Here is a 22,902-nt window from a genome sequence, read left to right on the forward strand (position 1 = left end):
ATTATGAACTGCATATTGTTATTATGGAACTTAGAGTCTCACATTGTTTTTGTTTTCGATAACAAATCGGAGGAAGAGCGTCATCAACTCTCCGTCTTCAGGGTTTTCCCCCACAGGTTTTAACAGCCAGCCCTGGCCGCACGTCTCTTCCCGCACCCGCCCCTGGAGCGCGCCCTTGAGCCAGGTCTGCTGACCTTGGGCGGACCCGCTGCGGCGCGCAGGGCTACGTCGCAGCCTGGGCGGGGTGGGGCCGCAGCGAGGGGGCGGAGCCCGCCCCAGCCCAAGCAATAAAGAGGGGCTGGGCGGCCCTCGCAGGCTTCGCGGTGCTGAAGCGGACGGCGGGCCCCGTTAGGTAAGGCGGGAGGTCGGGAGGTTGAGCGCAGCCGCTCTCGCGGCCCGGCGCGCGGGGGTAGCCGGGCCCGGGGCCCCTGGAGCGCGGGACCGGGGGCGGGGATGGGGGGTGGGGTGGGAGGGTCCGAGCGGGCTGTGTCCAGCTGGCGCCGGCCTCCGCGCCCGGCCCGCAGCATCCCCGCGCCGCAGGCCCCTGGCGCACGTTAAGCTTCCCGGCCCCCTTCGTATACAGCCGACGAGGAGGGGGGGAGCGGCCGCGCTTTCCGAACACCCCGGCCCTGCCCTCCCTTCCCCCGGGAGTATTTGTTGGGAACTTTGAATCCGAAGGGAAGCTCCTGCGGTTTAGGGGAAAGAAATCGCACCTTGGAAGGAGGTTAACGCTGTCCCTGAGGGTCCTGGGCGTTCTTCTGTTCCCCTGGAGGTTGAAATTTTGAATATAAACAGCAGGGCAGGGTGGGGTTGTGACTTAGACGTTTTAAGTCCCATTTTGGTTTTCTTAGGCCGGCTTGGGCCGCACCCTTCATAGAGTCTAACGGCTGACTTTTAAGTAGTGGTTTTCTCCATCGATCGTGACGTATGTGTGTGGCTTCTCCCCTTCAGTCCCGTACCCACACGGAGAAGAGCTGGAGTTTGTGATTCACCCTGGCCGTGGTTGTGTGACTCCTGAGACTCGGGCCTCTTTGGGAAAAAGCGGTTTGGCCTGGTTGTCACCTTGTCGACTGGCTTCCTCCAGTTTTCCTTTTGACCAGTGTTTTCCTTCCTTCCTTCCTTTGAAAGTGCCTCCAGCTGATTCTTCTAAAACTCCTGTACTTGGCCAAGTTTTTAAAGACATCGGGGGCCCCAGCTGAGACCTGCCCACCACTCTCAACTGCAGTAATTCTATTTCATTCTAAACAAACCAGCCCATACATTTTACAGACCTAGAGACATAGCCCACACCATATCAAGGTAGCGTGTGATGACACGTTTCTTGAAAAGGAGGGAGAGACCTCAGATACAGGTGAGATAATCCCAAGATTACTTTGTGCACAATTCTGAGAATTACAGATCAGGGAAACAGCTTTCCTATCACCTTGCTCTGCCTTGTCCAGCTTCATCTCTCGGGGATGATGGCTCTGAAACCCATTTTAAATGAGTACAATTTGACACATGGTTTGCTTACAGAGAGGTGATGAGGTGCTTGTGTCACTGTGTAGTGGTCAAGGGCCTGGGCTTGACCCCAGGCCAGGGTTTGAGTCTTGACTCTGCTCTTTACTGGCTGGATAATCCTGGTAATGCTTTTTAACCTCATGTTCCTATTGGTAAAATAACAGGCCTTACTTCTTAGGGTGTTATAAGGACTAAATGAGATAATTCGTGGGAAAGGCTCTGCATGGCACCTGATAAGTGGAGAACAAATGTGACTGTTAACATTTCAGGTACCGATGTTCCCCACTGGGGGCAACTTACCCCCAGTTATCTAAGGATAGCACACAGAGCTCAGAATGCTAATTGAGGGAGGTGCCTGACTGCGGACCAAATATGTGAAGCTGTGGCTTCTGTAGTTTCAAACGGAAAGCTGTAAGGAAAACACCTTAGTAGAGTAGCTTGTAAGATAATAGTCCAAATAAAAATGGAGGTTAGAGTGAGGAGAGTGGGTGTCTAATAGAATTCAGCATTGACAGCTGCAGGTACAAGCTCTTGAAAAGAAATGCATTAAAAATCCTGGGCCAGCTCCAAAAGAACCTCACCCAGACTGCCACAAACAAAACCAAGCCCAGAGGTGCCTGAGATTTTCCAAAGCACAGGACATGTTATTACGTATGCCCCATATCTTTGTGAAATATCTTCACTACACAGTTGGCTCTGCATGTACAATCTCAAAGGGCAGGGCTGTGAGGAGGCTGTCTGATGAGGGCCCTCTTTGGAGAACTAGAGACTTGAGGTCTTGGAACAAATTGCAAGGAAAGCCCTTTCTTGTGGAGGGAACTGCAGGTTTGTGTGATTTAGTGAGTTCTGAGTTGGTTGTCACTGACCGCGTGACCTCAAAGTAGCTGGGAGGGGCTGTTCATTGTGATGGTGGCTTTCTGCTTGTCTCTACTTACTGATGTAATTACTTCTCTGAGCTGAGTGATCTCTGTGCAGGCGTCTCAGCTTGCCTGGCTGTGTGTGTCCAAGGTGATAAGGAGGCAAAGGTCCCAAGCCCCTGACACTGCTAGCCTCAGGTAATGTTAAGCTACTTGTGAGTTACTGGCCCCTGGTAAATAAAAACAAGATCCACCCAAAGTGGCTTTGCAACGAACCTGTTGCCTTGGGACTGGTCATTTCATCCCCCGGGCCTCCATTAATTTCCGGTAAAATAGGAACGTTGGGTTTAATTTTTGAGACTACGTCTAGCCTTAAAGTTTATCAGCCTCTAAGGCTTCAGCCTCCCAGGAACAGGAACTATACTCTTGGGCATCTGTGAATCTTGTGGCAACATTGCCGATGTAAAATCTCCTCTCTGGTGGCCTCTGTTTAACCAACTTATTTCAGAAGCTGAATTCACGAGAAGTTTCCCCACCAGAGAGTGTAACTGTGGTTAAGAGTGCAGACCTGGGTTTAAATGCTGCTCCGCCACGTACTAGTTTTGAGATTGGTGTATTCATTTTCTATTACTCTTGAAACAAATCACCACAAACCTAGTGGCTTAACACAACACAAGTTTATTAATCTTACAGTTCCATCCATCAGAAGTCTGACCTGGGCCTCGCTGGGCTCAAATCAAGGTGTCAGCAGGGCTGTGTTCCTTTTTGGTGGCTCTGTGAGAGAATCTGTCCCCTTGATCATTCAAGCTGTTGGCACAATACAGTCCTTGTGATTGTAGGACTGAGGTGCCATTTCCTGGCTGAGTGTCAGTTGAGGACCATTCTTCACTTCCAGAGGCCACCTGTATGCTTCGGCTGTGACCCCCTTGCTCTGTCTTCAAAATCCCCTTGGGTGGGCAAAGTCCATCTCACTCTTCAAATCTTCAGTTCTCAGTGTGGTCCCCAGTTAGAAATGCTAATTCCTGAGCCCCACCCAAGACCTACAGAATCAGAACTTTTAGGGGCAGGGCCCAGCCATCTGTGTTTGACAGCCCTGCAGGTGATTCTGATGCCCACTGAAGCTAGAGAACCACTACTGTCACCCTATTTTATTTTCTTCCTAGTCTTTAGCATTAGTTGGTGTCCACCTCCACTAGATTGTAAGGTTCTTGAGAGTGGGGCTTTGCCTGGTTCCGCAGTCACTGTAGCCCAATGCCTAGCATGGCACCTGCTCAGCTCACAGTGGGCTCATAAACAATCATTGTGGAGATGACTGAGGGGTAGGTGTCGAGACAACTTACTTTGTAAATATACCCACATAAAACATAGATGTTTTATGTTCACATTTATTTGGATTGTTTAGATAGATAGATAGATTGATTTGGGGGGGATTGGCTGGGATTCTTGGATGGACAACGACATGTCTTTGCTTTCCTATTTAAAATAATGGAATATAGGCTTGCACTATCCATAAATTGGCTACCCAAAACATTTTCAGGCACTTGATTAGGGATGCCTGTATTTGTAAATCACCTTGCAACTTTAAGCTTCCCCTTACGTCTCAGGTGGATGGGGATGAATAAATAATGATCAGGTTGGTTCTTATTGTAGGATGAGAATCTCTAGTACTTCAGAGATCTTTTGTTTTAACCCCTTGCTGCTTTCTGCTGGCAGCTTTCTGCTTCGTCTCTGATATGTGATCTCTGCGCTGTGTGTGAACATTTCCAAGTGATGGGGAGGGTTTTTTTCACATTTCACCAAGGGAATTGATTTCGGTATGTGCTCACACTTTGCCTAGTGCCAGGTACATGAAAGGAAGGGAGGCGGGGGTAGGGTGATAACAAGCAGTTGTTCTTAGGAAGCCCAGAATGCCTGCCTAGTTGATCCCAATGCTGTCTTTGGAAATCACACAGAATAACCTCTTCCTCTCTTCCTTGGTGGGCGTTACCATATTTGAAGATGGTAACTGTCTATGACTATACTTTTCCAAATAGAACAGCCCTGGTTTCTCCCAACCATTTCTACTAGCTTTTTTATGTGTTTATTTTGCTGTCCTGATAAACTGGAAGAAATTCAGAAATGTGGCACCTAGTAGTAAAAATATCATCTCCAGGTCAGGTGTAAGTCCAGGACAGAGTAACCCCAGAATTGTGTGTGCATTTGTCGGTTTGTTCCTTGACGTGCCATGTAACATTTTAGCCCATATGGAGCTTTAAAACCCTTAAGTCTTATTTTTATATTTTATTATTCTATAAAATCATTATTACCACTTCACAACTTAGGGACTGAAGTAAAGGAGTTGACTGCTTTAAGGTTATATAAATTGACAGCAAAGTGGGATTAGAATATAGGTCTCTCTTTCAGGACTACTAGAAAATCACCCAAGCCTCATCCTCATTTTTTTTTTTTACAAATATAGGGCGTGACTAAAATAACTGTTTTCAGACATATACATGAAATATTTTTTACCTCAACGTAGCAAATTTTGAAAGGTGGCGTATATGTTTCACACTTAATCAGGTGGAGTAGTAGAAAACTAAAAACTTAAGCTGCAAGTGAAATGACACATAAGTACATTAAAATATTCTTCACTCATGTTGAGAGCTCTTTCTATAAAAATGTTCATTGTTAAGAAAATATATTTAAGCATAAATAATCTGCTCATAATTCTACCATGCTGTTTATCACATGTTCCAAAATGTTCAGAAAAGTGGATACGGTGTTCCAAGCAATTTTTTATATGTGTGTGTGTGTATGTATGTGTATATATATATATATATATATATATTCTATTTTTTTAAGAAAAAGTAATAGTAATTATAGCTATTTTTAAACTGGCTTTTTTTCTTAATGCATTGGGAGTAGCCTTCCATGTCTGTTACTCTTCATTGGCTGTGCAGTTCCCCACCAAGGAATTGTACCATAATTCACTCATCTTTTGTTGAACATGTTTGTTACCAAATTTTTACTGTTTTAAACAATGCTTAGATATCCTTGACTATTACTTATTCCTCTGGTAAAAGCCTATTTGGTGTGCCCCTGAAGGAATTTCCTTTAGAGTCAACTTCAGAGCCACCTAGGAAAATAAACTTGCTAAGGCTGGCGCCAAACGTGTTCTGTGACTCCAAAATGGTGTTTTCCAATAGGCTCACCCATCTTATTCTGTAGACCTTTTTCAGAATGACTTTGGGCTGTGTCCAGTGATTAAATCCACTGTCTAAGTGAGTCCTGATATGTTTAGAAGAGAGTGATGAGGTCTTCTGGATGCATCTTACCTCTCAGTGTTTGGTTGAATGGATTGGAAAAGTCACGGCTGTTCTCTTGGTTCGTGCACCATCTGATCAACACTTAACTTAGGGGCATCATTTTAAAATTTAAAATGGAGGATGTTTTAGACTAAGGGGAAGCGTTTCAAGCCATGAAGTTCAGTTCTCTTTTTTAATTCTGAAAGAGACGTGCCAGAAGATAGGCGATCTATGACTACTAAAAGGGAAAGCTTGATAATGTGTGGATTCTCCTGTTTCTAGTTATAAAAATAATGCTTGCCTCATTATAGAACATTTGGTAAGTATGGCAAAAAGTAAAAGGTCAGGAAGAGAAGTAAGAGATTATAAATAATCCTGTTACTGTTAACTGCTGTCAGCATTTTGGGGGCATTTAAATAGCTTTACAACAACCAGCTGTTTTCTGTTCCCCACCCCACCCTCCACCCCCACGATTTCATAACAACCTACTGCTCTTGGAAATTCATATTGGATTGGCCAAAAAGTTCATTCGGTTAGGGACTACATTGTTCAATAAAACTCTTGGTGAACATGAAAAATGTGTCTTTTATTTTTACCTAAAACCAAATGAACTTTTTGGCCAGCCCAGTCTTTGAGTCGTTAATGAAGACCTGGTCTTCTGACCCGAACAGCTCAACCTTGGCATTTGCACAGTGACCACTTCCTCTCTTTGCCATCTTTGCCTTCCCACGGCCAAGTCATGGAAACAGCGCTGTGACCACCAGCCAGTCCTGTGGACTTCAAGCTCCGTCTGACGTCCGCCTTCCAACCCTGATGGCTGGCAGCTGCCATCTCCCCTGCTCATCCAGTCCAGAGTCTTAACCACTGTGCCACCAGGGAAGTTCGTCTGACTGCTTTTTGAGGTCCTTCTCTGGCCAGGCACCGTGCTCTGCAGTACACCTCATTATCCCTGTGTTTCCTGGGTGAAGAAGGGATGATCAGAGGTTGAGTCACACAGGGCAGTAAGTGGCAGGGCCAGAAATAGTCAAGGCTTTGTTCACCCGTCTAGGAGACAGTCTGTCCCTGGGCCAGTTCACTGTGCCCTTCCTGCTGCTTTTGTTAAGAGATGGGCCTTCCTTAGTAGCTCACGTTCTTTCTGATATGAGTCACCAAGGGCGGAGTTCTCTGCACCGCACCCTGTTTATTGATATGGTGTTATTCATGCCGAGGACCGTCCTGAGGGAAGTCTCCGGGAGCCTGTGGCGCGTGCCAGCCCAACACCCTTCCAGCGCCGACCCCTGTCAGACAGGGAGCTCCCTTCCTCCTCCTCCAGTGGGGCTGCCAGATGAAGCAGCTGTTCTTAACTTCTAGGACGAGTCCGACGCTCCCTGCCTCCCTGTTTGGGGACCTCAGATGGGTGCCTTCCTCTCCTCTTCTCTTGCAGCACTTCTTCCCAGCCCCGGGCCTGTCTAAGCTGAGTGTGTACATCATCCTTTCTACCCAGACACCCCCGCGCGTGAGGATCCAGGCAGGGAGCTGGGGTGTGCTGGGCCTGGGTCCCTGGCTGGTGGGGGCGGTGGGACGCTCTGATTGACTCATCTGGCTCCAGGCAGAGGGCACTGCAGGGGCATCACGTGCCAGCAGGAGGGGCTGGGGCCTCTTGATCTATTAAGTTGCAGAGACCTCAGTGCCTCTGTCTCTTGGTCTCAGGGAACAGGAACAGAACTCCCTAGAGAGGCCGATAGTCTGCCCAGGAGGTGTGGACATGCCTGATTTATTATTTTTTTCACTTATTTTTACTTTTTATTTTTTTTGGACACGCCTGATGGAGAGCACCCTCTGGGGATGCTTAGGGAGGGAGTCCAGGGTGAGGTAGGACGTGTGACTGTGTCAGGCACGTGGGGAACCACCCATGTGCTTGCCCCTTGTTATGGGTGAGGAAAATGAGTCTCTAGCCGTGGCAGAGCCAGACCTCACGTCCAGGCCTCTGCCAGCCCAGAGTCTGAGCTCGTGACCCCTAGCCTCGGGCAGCCTCGGACCCTCACCGCACAGGGGTGCTCAGGGAAGCTACCGCCCCAGCAGGGTCAGCCTGGTAGGGGGGTGGCGTTAGTAAGCGGTGATAGATTTCTGAAGGTGCCTGAGGGAAGCGGGGGTTATTCAACCGGTAAAGAAAGGCCAGGCCCAGTGAGACTTTCTTGCTGATTTCCCATACGTCAGAAAGCAGCCCGTCTCTCTCCCAGGCGTGGCCTACTCAATGACGTCTTTGGGCAACACCAGGCCCTGCCCTTTTCATTTCCCAGTTCTCCCCTGGCCCTCCTCAGCCAACTCCTGAGCATCACATGATCTTCAAAGGTGTGAGAGATGCCATTTCCAACCCAGGGGAGGGCAGGGTGGGGCCCACCCACCAAGAACCCCATCTGTCTGCCAGGCAGAAGCCCTGGCGGGTGAGGCCCAGGAGGATAGAATGTGGAGCCAGCCCTGTTTGGAGCAGCTACCGCCTCCTTGCTGGAGGATGGGTTCAGGGAAGTTGGGGTGGGGTCGGGAGACTCTTTAGATCTGCTGCTCATTATTTGGACCTAAGGAAGTTAAAAACCTCCCTGTGGGGACTTCCCTGGTGGTCCAGTGGTTAAACCTTCACCTTCCAGTGCAGGGGATGTGGATTCGATCCCTGGTGGGGGAACTAAGATCCCACATACCTCGCGGTCAAAAAAACCCAAAACATAAAACAGAAGCAATATTTTTTTTTTGATGATTATTACTAAGATTTATTTATTGATGTATTGTTTTTTTTCTTTAAGAACTTTTATTGAGATACAGTTAACATACAATAAACTGCATATATTTAGAGTGTACAATTTGATATTTTTTTTTCTTATTAGTAATGTGTATATGGCAATCCCAATCTCCCAATTCATCCCACCTCAACCCCCCACCCCCACTTTCCCCACTTGGTGTCCATATGTTTGTTCTCTACGTCTGTGTCTCTATTTCTGCCTTGCAAACGGATTGATTTGTACCATTTTTCTGTAGTCTGCATATATGTGTTAATATGCGATATTTGTTTGTCTCTTTCTGACTCACTTCACTCTGTATGACAGTCTCTGGGTCCATCCATGTCTCTACAAATGTCCCAATTTCGTGCCTTTTTACAGCTGAGTAATATCCCATTGTATATATGTACCACATCTTCTTTATCCATTCCTCTGTTGATGGACATTTAGGTTGCTTCCATGTCCTGGCTATTGTAAATAGTGCTGCAGTGAACATTGGAGTGCATGTGTCTTTTTGAATTATAGTGTTCTCTGGGTGTATGCCCAGCAGTGGGATTGCTGGGTCATATGGCAACTCTATTTTTAGTTTTGCAAGGAACTGTTCTCCATAGTGGCTGTATCAATTTGCATTCCCACCAGCAGTGCAAGAGAGTTCCCTTTTCTCCACACCCTCTCCAGCAGTTACTGTCTGTAGATTTTCTGATGATGCCCATTCTTGCCCGTGTGAGGTGATACCTCACTGTAGTTTTGATTTGCATCTCAACAGAAGCAATATTGTAACAAATTCAATAAAGACTTTAAAAATTCGGCCCACATTGGAAAAAAAAATATTTTTTAAATAATAAAGTCTGAAGAAAAAAAAAACACCTCACTGTGTCTTGGCCTCCTCCTCAGATGAAAGGAGGATCCGAGGCATTCCAGCTCTCCTCTCTCCTCCCCTGATGCTCACCGTCCCACATCTAGGCAGTCATGTAATGGGGACCAGCCGTCAGAGTTCCCTGGGACCCCTCCTTACTTTTCCAGCGTGGATCAGGAGGTGTCCCCGTCGCGCTTGCTGAGGTGGGCGGCCAGAGCCCTTGCCTCCTGTTCTGCCACTGAACCTGCACAGGCTGGTGCCCTCCAGAGTCACCCCTTCGGTCTGATGCACTTAGGGGCGTGGCCCGGAGACGTGGCCCTTGCTGGGCTCAGGCTGCGCTCAGCCAGCAGCTGGGGGTGGGGCCTGCAGAGCTGAAATTGCAGCTGCTCCGTTATGTACTTTGTTCACAGTGTCATTTGAGTCCGCGACCCTGATGGGGAAGATAGTGCAGTCCTGCGGCTCAGGCGTGAGCGCTGAGGCTCAGAGGCACTGAGTTTACCCAGGGGTGCACGGCTGCTGTGGGTGAGAGCCGGGCTGGGCCTGCTGTGCTTGGACCCCCCGCAGCTGCCCCGCCCACCGTGCCCAGCAGCGTTCCTCCTACAAGCTGAGGTCTCACCAGGGAGGGACAAGCGCTGCCCCACTTGAGAGCACCCTCGGTTGGTGCATGGCACCCAGCCCAGAGGTTCCCTTTCTTGGCCTGCTCACTTCTTCTGTGTTTCCTGAAGCCCCCAGGCCTTCCAGCTCTTGGTTCCTGAGACACCTGGCAGTCACCTGCTGTTTCATGACAATGCTTTGTGTTCCTTCCTTCCAGAACCTGCAGCTGGTCACGATGGGAAGCAGAGGAGGGCTTGTCCTGCTTGGGCTCCTGTTCATCCTGGCTGTCCTCTGCCATGTGGGTGAGTGGCCCAGAGGGGCGTGGGTCTGGGACATCTAGGCCGCCTTGGCCCTGAACGTCTTCTGAGACCTCAGGAAGACCAAGCTGATGCCACGGACCCGGGACCGGGCTTCGGTTCTTTCACCATCAATGTTATAGGTCCAGGGTGGCGTGACCGCTCCTTCCTGCATTATGGCCCTGCCCTCAGTGGAGGGCCTTCCTGACTTACAGTCCATCCTGGGTGACAGAGCTGCTCTTGCAGGGGAGCCACTACACTCAGCTGCCTACGTTTCACCCCTCTCCCCGCCAGCCGCTGGGGCCACCGGGGCTACCGACAGACGCCGTCTTTAGAGTGCTGAGCTCAGCCGCCTGTCCTGGGCTTCTGCCGTGTGACGCTGCAGCTGCTCCTGAGGGTACCGCCCTGACGGCGGCAGCAGCCAGTGCTCATAGCATTCACAGGCCAGTCGCTCTTCTCAGCATTTTACACGTATCTACTTATTTAATCCTCACGTCCACCCTATGGAACAGGGACTGTTTTTATTGCCATGTTACATATGACAAGACTGAAGGCCAAAGAGATTAACTTGTGAAATATCACACAAAAGTGGCACAGCCAGAATTTGAACCCAAATAAACCTGACACCAGAGTGTCTGCCCCTCACTCCTTCAGCGGGCCACCCCTCCCTGCCTCCTGGAGGTACTCGTTACCTCTGTAACAGTAGCAACACCTGTGATACTTGCTTTGCTTCATTATAAAGATCAAAGGTCATCTTCTGCCTGTGTCATGTTGGTACTATTAATTTTTTTTTTTTTTTTTGAGGGGCAGGGATGGGAGGCAGGAAAGGAAGGAGCCACGCAGTGAGCTGTGCAGAGGCATCCGCGTGGGGGAGCATGTCTTAGAGCTTGTAGCTTTCGTAGCTCCCTTATGGTGAAAGCTTGCTACGTCCTAGGGCCTGTGCCAGACCCTGTCTCATTTAATCCTTCCATCCATCCCGAGAGGGCTCAGTGCTGTTATGCCCATTTTACAGGTGAGGAAACTGATGCAAAGAAGAAAGTAGCCCAAGGACACATTTGAACAAGCTCTCCCTTTCTGAGGAAAGACAGAAGTCACGACGCCCCTGCCTCCCCACGTCTATGGATTTGAGCCCGGGTGGCTTGCCATGTGGTTCACTATGTTATGACATACGTTATTGCCTCCGTTCTTCTACCCAGTGAATTTTCTGGTTCATACCTGGTCATACCTGCTTGCCAGCAGTCTACATTTGTTCACAGAGCAGGCTTGGGTTTGCCGCCATGAGCTGTTCTGTGACACGTCCCGGGGGCACTTAGGTCCTTCCTGAGGGAGTCAGAATGCGAAGAAGATCCCCTCCATCCTGGCTGCATCGCTAGAATATCAAACAGCCACCGACTGATTGCTTGCCCCTGACCCGGTCTCCCCCACAATTGGTCCTGGTTTCTTCTCCTTCCCACTTAGGACGATTAGAAAAACATCATGGTAAATAAACCAAGCATGGGCTTCAGAACGGACTGTCTGGGTGTGAGTCCCAGCTCTCCTCTTAGTAGCTGTGTGACGTTTGACAAGGTAACAGTCTTAGTGTTTTCTTGAAAAATGGGGATGGAGATCCTTGAGCCTACCTCTTATAGCAATTTCTGAAGATTGAAAATTTAGATATTTGAGCACTGTGTCAGCTGTGAATGTTTCTGCCTCCCAGAAGTTCCAAAGGTGAGCTGTCTTTCCTCTGTCTGAAGGTTTGTCAAGAAGCCAAATGAACTCTGGCTTTACCAGGAGAAAGTTCCCTCCCACGGGCAACCTTTCCGGGTTCCCAGGCTAGAACCCCACCTCCCTCTTCCCTCTTCCCTCTTCCCTCTCAATCACGTGTGCACATGTCTGGAGCAGGGAAGAGACTATTGAAAGATGGCGTCTCTGTCCCTTCCTATTGTAGCTCCCCTCTCACGCAGGCGTGGCAAATGCTGACCCTGGGGGAGAAGAGGCAGAGGGGGCGCGCGGAGCCCAGCCCCCGGGCATCAGGGCTGGCTTCAGCTCTGCCACCGGCAGTGCTTTGGGTGTCCTTGAGTGAGTCACTGCTCCTCTCCAGACATCTGCCTTGTCATCTGCAGAAAAAATGGGGAAGGGGGTGGTTTTAGGCACTAATGTTTCAAAGGTTAACCTGGAATCTTCACAAATCAGAGGGTCCTCTGCTAGGTGGGATTTCACACCTATGAAGGCAGACGTGGCCTTTTAAGATGTTACAGAGAGCTTCACTCCTGCTCAGGAAGTGAGAAGCCACTTTCTTCTGGCCTTCTGAAAATTCCTCTCCCTGGTGATGAACCTAGACTTTGGCCTTAGAACTAAAAGTCAGCTCTTGGGTTCTAAAACCCACAGTTCGTCTTGGTTTAACCATGCCATTCTTCTCTGAGATTTTATGTATTTCATCTTTGAAAATGTCTTTTCACACAGATAGGTACTGCCAGATACGGGTTACATGGCAGAAGCCATGTGGCCGGAAGGAGGTGATCTCTTGAGTGTAAAAAGGAGAAGAGTATGTCCACACGAATCAGGAAAACTTTCTTCCAATTCTTCCCATCACACATGTGGACTATGACTCATCTTTTTCCTGTCGCCATCATTATGAAAACAGAGAAGGGAAAATAATCCAGTGAAACTGAAGTCTAGCCACCAAAGATGAATCCTAAGCATGTGAATGGATGCAATAGTCATTTTTCAAATTGGGGAACCAGGGTCATTTGCTTCCGATGCAAGCCGACCCTGGTGTCCAGTGTCACTGTGCGTGCCTGCCCTCCCACGTGGGTTTCAGGTGTATGGCTGCTGCCTGCCCCTCGACGGTGTTTGTTCCCGGCAATGGGTCAGTCCCTCAGCAGGGAAGAGCTGCAGTGAGGACGCCTTATCCCAGAGGCCATCAGACTTGTTCTGTAGAGGGCCAGACAGTAAATATCTCAGGCTTTGCAGGCCAAGGAGGTTATTATGTAGGCTTTTATATAAATAACAGAGAAAACAAATTTGTAGAAGTTTTTAATTGACAGAATTCAAAAATGTAATGATTGAGTACAATTATTTATAATACAGATCTACTAATGAGAACAATGGCATTCTTTCTGGCAGAATAACATTTTGCTCACTTGGGAGTCAAAAGTTAGTGTGTTCCCCATCATCAAACTGGTTGCAAATGTTCATCTGTTAGTACTGATCTGTAATGGGATTTCATGCATTTTGTCTTGGAACAGATCTTTTCACACAGATAGGTACTGCCAAATACTGACAATCAGTCCAGGAGAATGTGATATAATAGAGCATATTTGTTGCTTGGAAGGTGTTTATAGAATTCTGTTAGTTTATCCTCTTAATGGATTCCTTTTAATATGTCATTACATTGCAGATTAATCACTTCTGGTTGAAAGTAGGAGAAAGCTTCTCAATTGCACAGTTAAATGGACTTTGAAATCTGGAAATTCCTTTTGCACTTGCTTCAGGGTCCAGAAACCTGCAGCTGGAACTGTAGTTTGAGGTTGGAGAAATGTATCTGCTGCAGATTTGTGTGGGAAGGAAGCCCACTGTGAGTTGCTGACCTCTGACCCACACTAATGGAGATGATGGGCTTGCTTCTGCTGCCGGAAGGGTGACTCAGTGCTGGTTGCCAGGTCCTGATGAGTGTTCTTCCTGATTCTAGGTTACAGCCTGGAGTGCTACAGCTGTATCAACCCAATTGGTGAATGCAAGACAGCCATCAATTGTACACATAATGAAAATGCTTGTCTCTTCGTTAAAGCTGGTAAGAGCCTCCCCCTCTTCTCTCTTCCTGAGTGTAATGGGATGAAGAGAGCCTGCGAAAAGATCTGTGCCGCTCTCATTCTGGTTAGACTCGTATTCAACAAGTAATAGCTACCATTTAATAGCACCAGTTGTGTGCAGCACTAAGCACTTTCCATTTGTTTTTTTATTTAATATTTCCCATCTACCACTTGGGGTAAATATTTTATTCCCATTTGGTAAATGAGGAAACCTGAGGCTCAGATTAAGCAACAGACTAAGGTCAACGAACCAGCTCAGTATTTGAATGTGGGAATCCATCCAGTTCCAACACTTGTGCTCTTAACAGCAACACTGGCTGCCTCCCAGATTTGTGAGAGCCTGCCACATGCCAGAGCCTGAGCTAGGGGCTCAGGGTACAAAGAGCAAGAAAGGAGATGATGAACATTGTGGGAGAGGCCTGTGTAGCGGTCACACATGTCTTTATTTATACCTGTGTCTCAATCTATGAGGAATTGAATACATACAGAGTCCTGGGGGGGACTCAAGCTGAGCTCAGAGGACAAGCAGAAAGTAAGAGGACCAAGAGAGGAAGGGTGTTCCCAAGAAAGGCAGTAGCAGGCACCGGGGCGCCCTGGCCTCAGCGAGCAAGGCGCTGTGGGCTTGGGGTGGGGAACTGCTGACACTGACAAGTTCTGTCAAATCTGCATTTTCCAGATCGGTTAAACTGTGGAATTGCTTCCTCCATAAATCCTGTTAAAATAGAATTTAGGAAATGCTGGACAGAGGCAGGAAGCCAGCGAAGGCATGCCCTCTGCCCTGGCTGGGTGTGGTTCTGGATTGAATCAACGTGTAGAAATGATACTGGTGAGGAGTGGCTGTTTCAGGGTCTGCTTAGTTAGTGTACAGGATAGACCCTCCCGACTTACATCTCTAAGAGATAAAAATAAAAACACCCTTCAAGTTAGTGTACTCATACCCTCTATGCAAATTCTTCCCAGTGCCCACCTCAAGGAATGCTAAGCACATCAGGTAAACTCATAAAAGGCTTGAGTGACCCACATGTTCAGAAAAACCTGATAGAAAGGAAGAGGAGGAAATTCAACTTCCCCAGAATGGAAAAAATCCCTCAGTAAGTAAGGACAAATTAGGATTATCCTGTCTAAAGAACAGGAGTACCTCATAATTTTGATATAAACTCCTGGAATGCAGCTCAGGTTCCAAGGCCTGCATGTGAGGTCCTTGATTCTTCGGGGGGACAGTCCCCGTGCCTCCCCTGGAGGACCACACTAATTCATTGTTAACGTGGAAAGCACAGTGAGGCCCCCAGAGGGAACAGGCATTCACTCCACAAGTATTTGAGCACCAATTATCTATGCGCACAGAGACCTGCTTCTTAACCCTGATCATCTGTGTCTCTTGGATCCCCCCTACAAAAAGTATAATTTCCAAATGAGAGAATAAAGGCAATATTATGTGTAGAATAAGTATTAGATCAGCAGTTAGAAGCTTTGAGCTCTGATCTCAGTCCTTCCGCCAGTAGGTTCTTCCTGCCTCTGTTTTTTGTTGATGAAATGGGTGTATCGGCTGGTAGAGGTGGAGAGGAGAAGGAAAGAGGGAAGTAGACCAGAGCCGAAATCTTTTCTCCAGCTCTCAAATCCCATTGTTTCCTACCTGAATGGTTAAACTATCATTTTAATTGTTTTCCAACATTACTGAAGTATAATTGAGAAATGAGAACTGTATATATTTAAGGTGTAAAATGATTACCACAGTCAACCTAATTAACACATCCACCCCTCACAGTTACCTTTTTGTGTGTGATGAGAATACTTAAGACCTACTCTCTTAGCAAATTTCAAATAGACAATACAGCATTAGTAACCAGTCACCGTGCTGTACATTAGATCCCCAGAATTTACTCCTCTTATAATGAACTGTTACGTTTTCCAAAACGGTTAATGTAAACAATGAGGCACATCTGTTAGAATGGCCGAAGTCTGAAGCACTGACAGCACCAAGTGCTGGTGAGGATGTGGAGCAACCGGAGTTCTCATTCATTGCTGGTGGGCATGTAAATTGGTACAGACAGTTTGGCCATTTCTTAAAAAACTAAACATACTCTCACCATAAGACTCAACAACTGCATTTCTTAATATTTACCCAAATGAGTTGAAAACGTACGTCCACGCAAAAACCTGCACACAGATGTTTATAGCAGCTTTGTTCATAATTGCCAAACCTCGGAAGCCACCAAGATGTCCTTCAGTAGGTGAACGGATAATGAGATATCAAACCATGAAAAGACATAAAGGAAGCTTAAATACCTATTACTGAGTGAAAGAAGCCACTCTGGGAAAGCTACATAGTTATCATTCTAACTATATGATATTTTGGAAAAGACAAAACTACGGAGATAATAAAAAGTTCAGAGGCTGCCAGGGGTTAAGTGGGGAGGAGGGAGGGATGGATAGGTGGAGCACGTGACATACACTTGTCAAACCGCATAGAATGTACAACACCCAGAGTGCACCCAGATATAAATTATGGACTTTGGGTGGTAATGATGAGTCCATGTGGGTTCATCATTTACAACAAATGTACCGGTGGAAGATGTTAATAGTGAGGGAGATTGGGGTTGGTGTTGGGGGTGTCAGGGTGCTATATGGGAACTCTGTACTTTCTGCTCAATTTTGCTGTGAATCTAAAACTCCTCTAAAGTATAAAATCTATTTTTTTAAGGATAATGTAAATCTCAGTTTTTTTTCTTCTCATGAACATATGTCCCCAAACTTCAGCTAGACATGTGGTAACAGTAGTTCTTGAAATACAGCTCTTCAGACCTTACAGTAAGGCAGATATTAACAGAGCATCTAAATCCCCCTCCAACTCTGATTGCCATCAGCCTGGGAGAGGCAAGGCACACTATCACATACACGAATCAAAGCCCAGGCATACATCGGAGAAATTATTTAACTAATCTAGCCACCTTTCCCCCCTAGCTGTGAAATGGGATGACTTATCTCCCGGGGTCAGTGGGGCAGTTAGAGGAGAAGTGTGCCTGATAGTGCTGTGTAGACTCAGTCTAGACGAGAGACAGATGGGTGCTGATTCAGCCACTGTTCACTGGCATCCTGGCCAGGTCCTAGAAGTATAAACCATGTACTTAGACTCTGGCAGAGCCTCTGGTGAGAGTGCCAAGCAGTCACTGCTGTAATGGCCTTTCAAATAAGGGACACACTAACTGTGCCTAAGGCAGCTGGGGACTCTTGCTTGGTAAAGGCCGACTCAAGCCAGATCTTCAGAGAGTGTGGGAGGCTGTGCCCAGCAAAGAGACAGTCTTTAACATTCCAACAACTCTGATAGAATCCAGTTTTATTCAGGTGATTCTGATAGTGGCTTTGGTGAGAAGCTCACCATTGTAAGGTTGTTATGCAAATAAGATCATTCAGGTAAGATGCTTGGCTCACTGCAGGACATGCAGTAAGTGATTGATTGGCAGCAATTATTAATCAATTACTATCTGCTCTCCCCAAGCTCTTAGGTTTGTCTAATTAACATTCTGGTGGCTTTAATGCATTCCCAATTCCAATGTCTGATTACTATTACACAAGGCAGTAACTTGTCCTATTCAACAGCATTTTTTGTACCGTTGTAGAAGCATCCACTTAAATACTTATGACCCAAGCAAGCAGAGCCGCTGGACCACTCTATCCGGCCTCTGCCACTTGACCAAACTTCACTAAAATCTGGGCCAAATACTCATATCTTCTGAGGGGGAGGACAGAACAGTTATCCCTGCAGTTATAAACTTAGAAGTTTTGTTCTGAGCTATGAATGAAATTGGATAAATTAGTTATAAGCCTTACATAAGTAAATAGGCATCCGTATTTTTTTCTTTCCAATACTGAAGAAAAGAAAATGATTCCAGGGCAAGGATCAGCCTTCTAAATCTGTGGGTCCCCAGCATCTAGCACATAGTTATTTTTGGAGAGGAAAATCTACCATAACTCTTCTCTCTCAACTAACACTTTTTCTTTTTTTCACTTAACATAATTTTTCTAAATATTAAAAAACTACTGTAAGATACTTGGCATACATACTTTTGGCCTTCATTTTCCTTTGTGTGCAAAAATTGGGACAATAATGGCATGTTCTTTTAGAAAATTTTCCTGTGTTACTGAATAATCTAATGATTTTTAAAGGAAGTTTAAGCTATGTTTAAAATAAATTCATTCCATGATTTTTTTTTAACTTTAAATCTCAGTCTACACAGAAATGTATAAATGAAAGATAGTCTTCTGTGATGGTAACACTATTAAATTACTTGGGAATCCTTCCAGAGAAAATTAGGATATTTACCCCCACACATACACTTTATTAAAAATGGATCACGTTCTACACATTGTTCTGCATCTCGGCTTTTTTCTATTGAGATGTAATTCACATATCTCAGTTCCAGAGTACATTTTAAAGTGTACAGTTCAGTGACCTTTAGTATATCCACAAGTCTATACAACTATCACCACTAATTTCAGAACATTATCACCCCAAAAGGAAATCCCATACCCATTAGCAGTCACTCCCTATTCTTCCCTCCCCCATACCCTGGTAGCTACTAATCTACTTTCTGTCTCCATGGCTTTGCCTATTCTGGGCATTTAATATAAATTGAACCATACAGCGTTGTGGTCTTTGTGACTGGCTCCTCTCACTGAGCATGATGTTTCTAAGGTTCACCCATCTTATTGGATGTATCAGGTCCTCATTCCTTTTCATGGCCAAATAATATTCCATTGAATGGATATACCATATTTTGTTTATCCATTTACCAGTTAATGGAAATCTGGATTATTTCCACTTTTTAGATGTTTTGAATAATACTGCTGTGAACATTCATATATAAGCTTTTGTGTGAACACAGTTTTCAATTCTCTTGGGTGATATATTTACCTAGAAGTAGAACTACTAGGTCATATGGTAACTATTTTTAACCTTTTGAGGAAATGCCAGACTTTTCCAAGATAGCTGCACTGTTATAACTTCCCACAAGCAATGTATGAGGGTTCCAGTTTCTTCGCTTCCTTGACACCACTTGCTGTTTTTCGATTTCTTGATTATAGCCATTGTAGTAGGTATGAATTGGTCCTCACTGTGGTTTTGATTTGTATTTTCTTAATAGCTAATGATGTTGAGCATCTTTTCATGTACTTATTGGCCATTTGTATATCTTTGGAGAAGTATCTATATCCTCTGCCCAGTTTTTAATTGGGTTGTCTTTTTATTGTTGAATTGTAAGAGTATTTCATATATTCTGTATACTACACTCTCATTGGATATATGATTTGCAAACATTTTCTCCCCTTTTGTGGGTTTTGTCTTCTTAATTTTTTAAAATAGTGTTCTTTGAAGCACAAAAGTTTAGTTTTGATGAAATCCAATTTATCTATTTTTCTGCATTCAGAAGAAACACTCAGACTCTTCCCATGTCAACACACATGGTCCTGTGGCATTCCTTATCTGCATGGAACTTTGTTGTGTGGAACTCTACTGTAATTCAAATTTTTTTTATTAACAGACTGTCTTTTAGTTTCTTGCTGCTACAGATAGCAGTGCCGTGACCATTCTTGAACATATATCGTAACCTTTTTTTCAAGTAACTTCATAGAGTAAATTCTAGAAGGGGGATTGCAGGATCAAAGAGGGCATGTGCTTAAAAATCTTGGTACATCTCTAAAACATTAGGATGATTGTCTGTCGCCTCCCACACACACGCAAGTGTACTGGTTGTGCTGAGACTTTGCTTTTGTGGAAAAGTTCCATTCAGAGCTGGATCACCATTTACTTCATTGTTCCCCTTTACAAGCTAACCGGGATGCATATTTTTACCTAGATGTCTCTACTTCCCCAGGATACGTTCTAAGACGTAGAACTGAGTGTTCAAAGACGGGTACACAGCTTTACCGGCTTGATTGCTTACCCTTGTGTGTGTGTGTGTTTCCCCCACAGTGCCAACAAAAACTTACTACCAGTGTTGGATGTACGACCAATGCACTTTCGAAACCATTGCGAAACACCTAGGGGAGAAGAAGCTAGAATACAAGTGCTGCCAGAAGAACCTGTGTAACAAAAGCGGTGGGACGAGTGTATCAGGGAAAACAGCTCCGCTGGTCCTCCTGCTGCTGGTGGCGATCTGGCACATTTGTCTCTAAATCTACACCAGGAGGGCTTCTCCTAAATTTCCTGTTTCTGTGTATTACTTATTTCCCGTGCTGCTATGTTCCAAAGGCTTTATATTTTCCAGCTGGATCCTGTTGGGAAAAATTAGAACTAGCATAAGCAACTTGGATGAGAGGAACCCGGAGAGACTCTGAAAGCCAGTCCCGTTGGCAGAGGAGACCTGTTGGAGAGAAAAAGTTTAAGAGTGAAGCGCATGCGATTGGAGTAAGGTTACATGCTTCTTACTCTGCTCTTTGCAGGACCAGCTTTGCAGCTTGAGTAGATTCCCTGCAACCCTCAGCTATTTCCCTCCGGTTCCTTGAATGTAGTTAGTATGCTCGGTACTTTTTTGGATGAGTGGGGCAGGGGGCTCCTTTTCAGTAGTCTCTCTCACAAGGCATGCTTTATTCTCACTTTTCATGGCCCCTCTATTGCCAGGTAGGCGCAATACATGTTCCAGATGTGGGCTGTCAGTTGGGGTAATGAGATTCTTAATGCACAGTGGTGGCAATGACTGTTGTATTCTCAGCTAGAAGGTGTCTGGCTGGGAAGGGCATGGAAGCACAAGGTCTGTCTTTAGAGAGAAACCAGTGGCTGAAATCTGTTTTCCCCTGTCCCTAAATTTTGTATTGGCTTTGCTGTCTTTCACTAGAAAAACCAGTAGCATAAATTAATGGTGTGTTAAAAGTATCCCACCGTTTTTATTGGAATGGTAGGCTGCCTTAGCTTTGTCACACACAGTTTGAAACTAAACGTTTGAGTATTCTGTTACATGTGACTTGGAGTTATTAAGCGTGCTTATTTTAAGTGTTACTGGTAGAAAAACTCTTCATGTGTGTGTGTATAATGCGTGAATGGAACAGGAGAAGCCTTTGGGGTTGCGATTTGTGATCTCTAAATGTCATCATGAACAGTAACAGGTCTGCAGAGCTGCGTTTTACCTGCCGACATCCAGCCTGCTGGCTCCTAGCTGAGTCAGCACAGATAATGTAAAATACATTTGTAAGGGCTATTAGCATCATCACAAATACTGAGGCTTCCAGAAGCGCTGTCAGTTTCCTAAAAAGCGGTATACCTTTTCAGCAGGGTAAAATTTTGCCTTCTTATTGTGGGTACTGGTGAACAATTTAAGATTCAGTAGGTTTAATGACATTTGTATGGTTACAATCTTGGCTGTATTTAACAGCATTTCCTGACTTTTGCTGATGAAGGTGGAATTTCTTAACATCTTTAGAAAAACTCCTTGATTATGTGATCTGTTGGACAAACGGAAGTGAATCCTGCGTTTCTGAAAATAAAATCTCATCAAATGCATCAGTGTGGTGATTGGCCCGAAAGGATAACAACATAGGCAACACGCCCAATGGCAGTAACTGAAGGAAGAGATCTTGGACAGTACCAGCTTTCTTCTGTTGATGCCATTACTCGAACACAGACAAATAGAAGCTTCCTCATCAAAACCTAGCATTACCTTGGTGCTCTGTGTTCCCTGTTGGCTCAGAGCTTTTCCTTACATCATCTTTAATCTTCTGGTCAAAGACAAAATACTAGGTATGACTCTTTCCTCAATAGAACTTTTTCTGCTGGAGGAAGTACTGACCATGCCCACAGCAAAGTGGCTCATTTCATATAGTGCCTTTTAGTTCCAAGGAACAGGAACCAATTTTGACTCACTTAAGCAGAAAATGAATTTGGGGGAACTTTGAAGGGGCATTCAACCAGACTGCAAAAAAACCAGTAGTTGGGGTGAGTTCCCTGGTGGTCTAGTGGTTAGGATTCAGTGCTTTCACTGTTGTGGCCCGAATTCAATCCCGGGTCGGGGAACTGAGATCCCACAAGCCATGCAGTACAGCCAAAAAAATTAAAAAATTAAAAATTTTTAAAAAGCCAGGAGTTGGGCCGTTCCAGGATTCTTTCAAGATTCAGTTGCCAGGGTGAGACTGTCTGACTGCTCTCTTGGGTCTCATGCCCACTTTGGGGCCAGAGTACATTGAGAAGGGGGTAATTCTCTGAAGTAGAATCTGGGCTGCTCAATGGGGAGCTGGGGAGACAGCTGCTGGGAGTCAGAATCAGCAAGGGTCATACAAATGGCCTTAAGCTGCGAGGTTTCCTTCTGCAGATAGTTGCTGTGACTCATGCCACAGACTAAGGGATAGATGTCTGGACCCAAAAGCAACACTGCAAAGGCCAGATGAGTTGGAGAGCCAATAGTCTTGGGTTCAGTAACCCCATTGGATCGTCTCTTTTAGGGGATGAGCTATAGATGCAAGGTACACCCGATGGGTAGTTTAGTGGAACTCAGAGTATGTCCTGAAGGATACTAGCCCAGTGTCCAACTTTGGGAAGTACTGAGCTTTGAGGCACGGGTCTACTCTTGTGTCCTTGCAGTTGGCCCCATGACTTAACGTCACGCAGCGTGTGTCTTGATAAAATAAGAGCCTGCCAACCCACATGTTTTGGACTTTGGGCCTCTTGAGAATTTGAACCCTCAGCAGGGCCAGATTATTTATCTTGCACATTTTAAGTCCCTTATCCATATTCAAAGTCTTCTGGCTCACACGGGTCCTGCTGCTTGCAGACAGATCTTGACTAGTGCTAACAGTTCCTTCTAAGGGATCTTGATGTGATGAGAAGGCACGGAGCTGGCTGGGGGTTGTACTGACCTGCCATGCACTGTGATGAAGGGTGCTTTCTAGTGTGAGGTTCTATGCACTGTGTTTTACATGTACTTTTTTAAATGAATTTTTATTGGACTGTAGTTGCTTTATAATATTGTGTTAGTTTCTGCTGTACAGC

At 45.8% G+C, this 22,902-nt stretch overlaps 1 protein-coding gene across 2 annotated transcripts; it reads left to right on the forward strand.

Annotated features, from left to right (window-relative positions):
* Nucleotides 1–262: 262 nt before the first annotated feature.
* On the forward strand, nt 263–21,420 carry CD59 (CD59 molecule (CD59 blood group)). 2 transcript variants are annotated; one of them, XM_057749591.1, is made up of 4 exons: nt 263–352; nt 10,059–10,143; nt 13,808–13,909; nt 19,897–21,420. In XM_057749591.1, exons 2-4 carry the CDS (start codon nt 10,077–10,079, stop codon nt 20,097–20,099), a joined length of 372 nt encoding a protein of 123 aa, XP_057605574.1. In that variant the 5' UTR covers nt 263–352; nt 10,059–10,076; the 3' UTR covers nt 20,100–21,420. The 2 variants fall into 2 exon arrangements, with proteins under 2 accessions (XP_057605574.1, XP_057605575.1); XM_057749592.1 differs by lacking the exon at nt 263–352 and adding an exon at nt 9,710–9,769.
* Nucleotides 21,421–22,902: the final 1,482 nt, after the last annotated feature.

Source organism: Hippopotamus amphibius, chromosome 9 (genome assembly GCF_030028045.1).
Source record: "Hippopotamus amphibius kiboko isolate mHipAmp2 chromosome 9, mHipAmp2.hap2, whole genome shotgun sequence".
NCBI lineage: Eukaryota > Metazoa > Chordata > Mammalia > Artiodactyla > Hippopotamidae > Hippopotamus > Hippopotamus amphibius.

What these genes read in the sequence shown, in the direction of transcription:
- CD59 (XM_057749591.1), top strand. Translation starts at nt 10,077, where the DNA reads ATGGGAAGCAGAGGAGGGCTTGTCCTGCTTGGGCTCCTGTTCATCCTG. An exon ending in GGCTGTCCTCTGCCATGTGG is followed by an intron (nt 10,144 to 13,807) that starts GTGAGTGGCCCA and finishes TCCTGATTCTAG; the next exon opens with GTTACAGCCTGGAGTGCTAC. An exon ending in TTGTCTCTTCGTTAAAGCTG is followed by an intron (nt 13,910 to 19,896) that starts GTAAGAGCCTCC and finishes TTTCCCCCACAG; the next exon opens with TGCCAACAAAAACTTACTAC.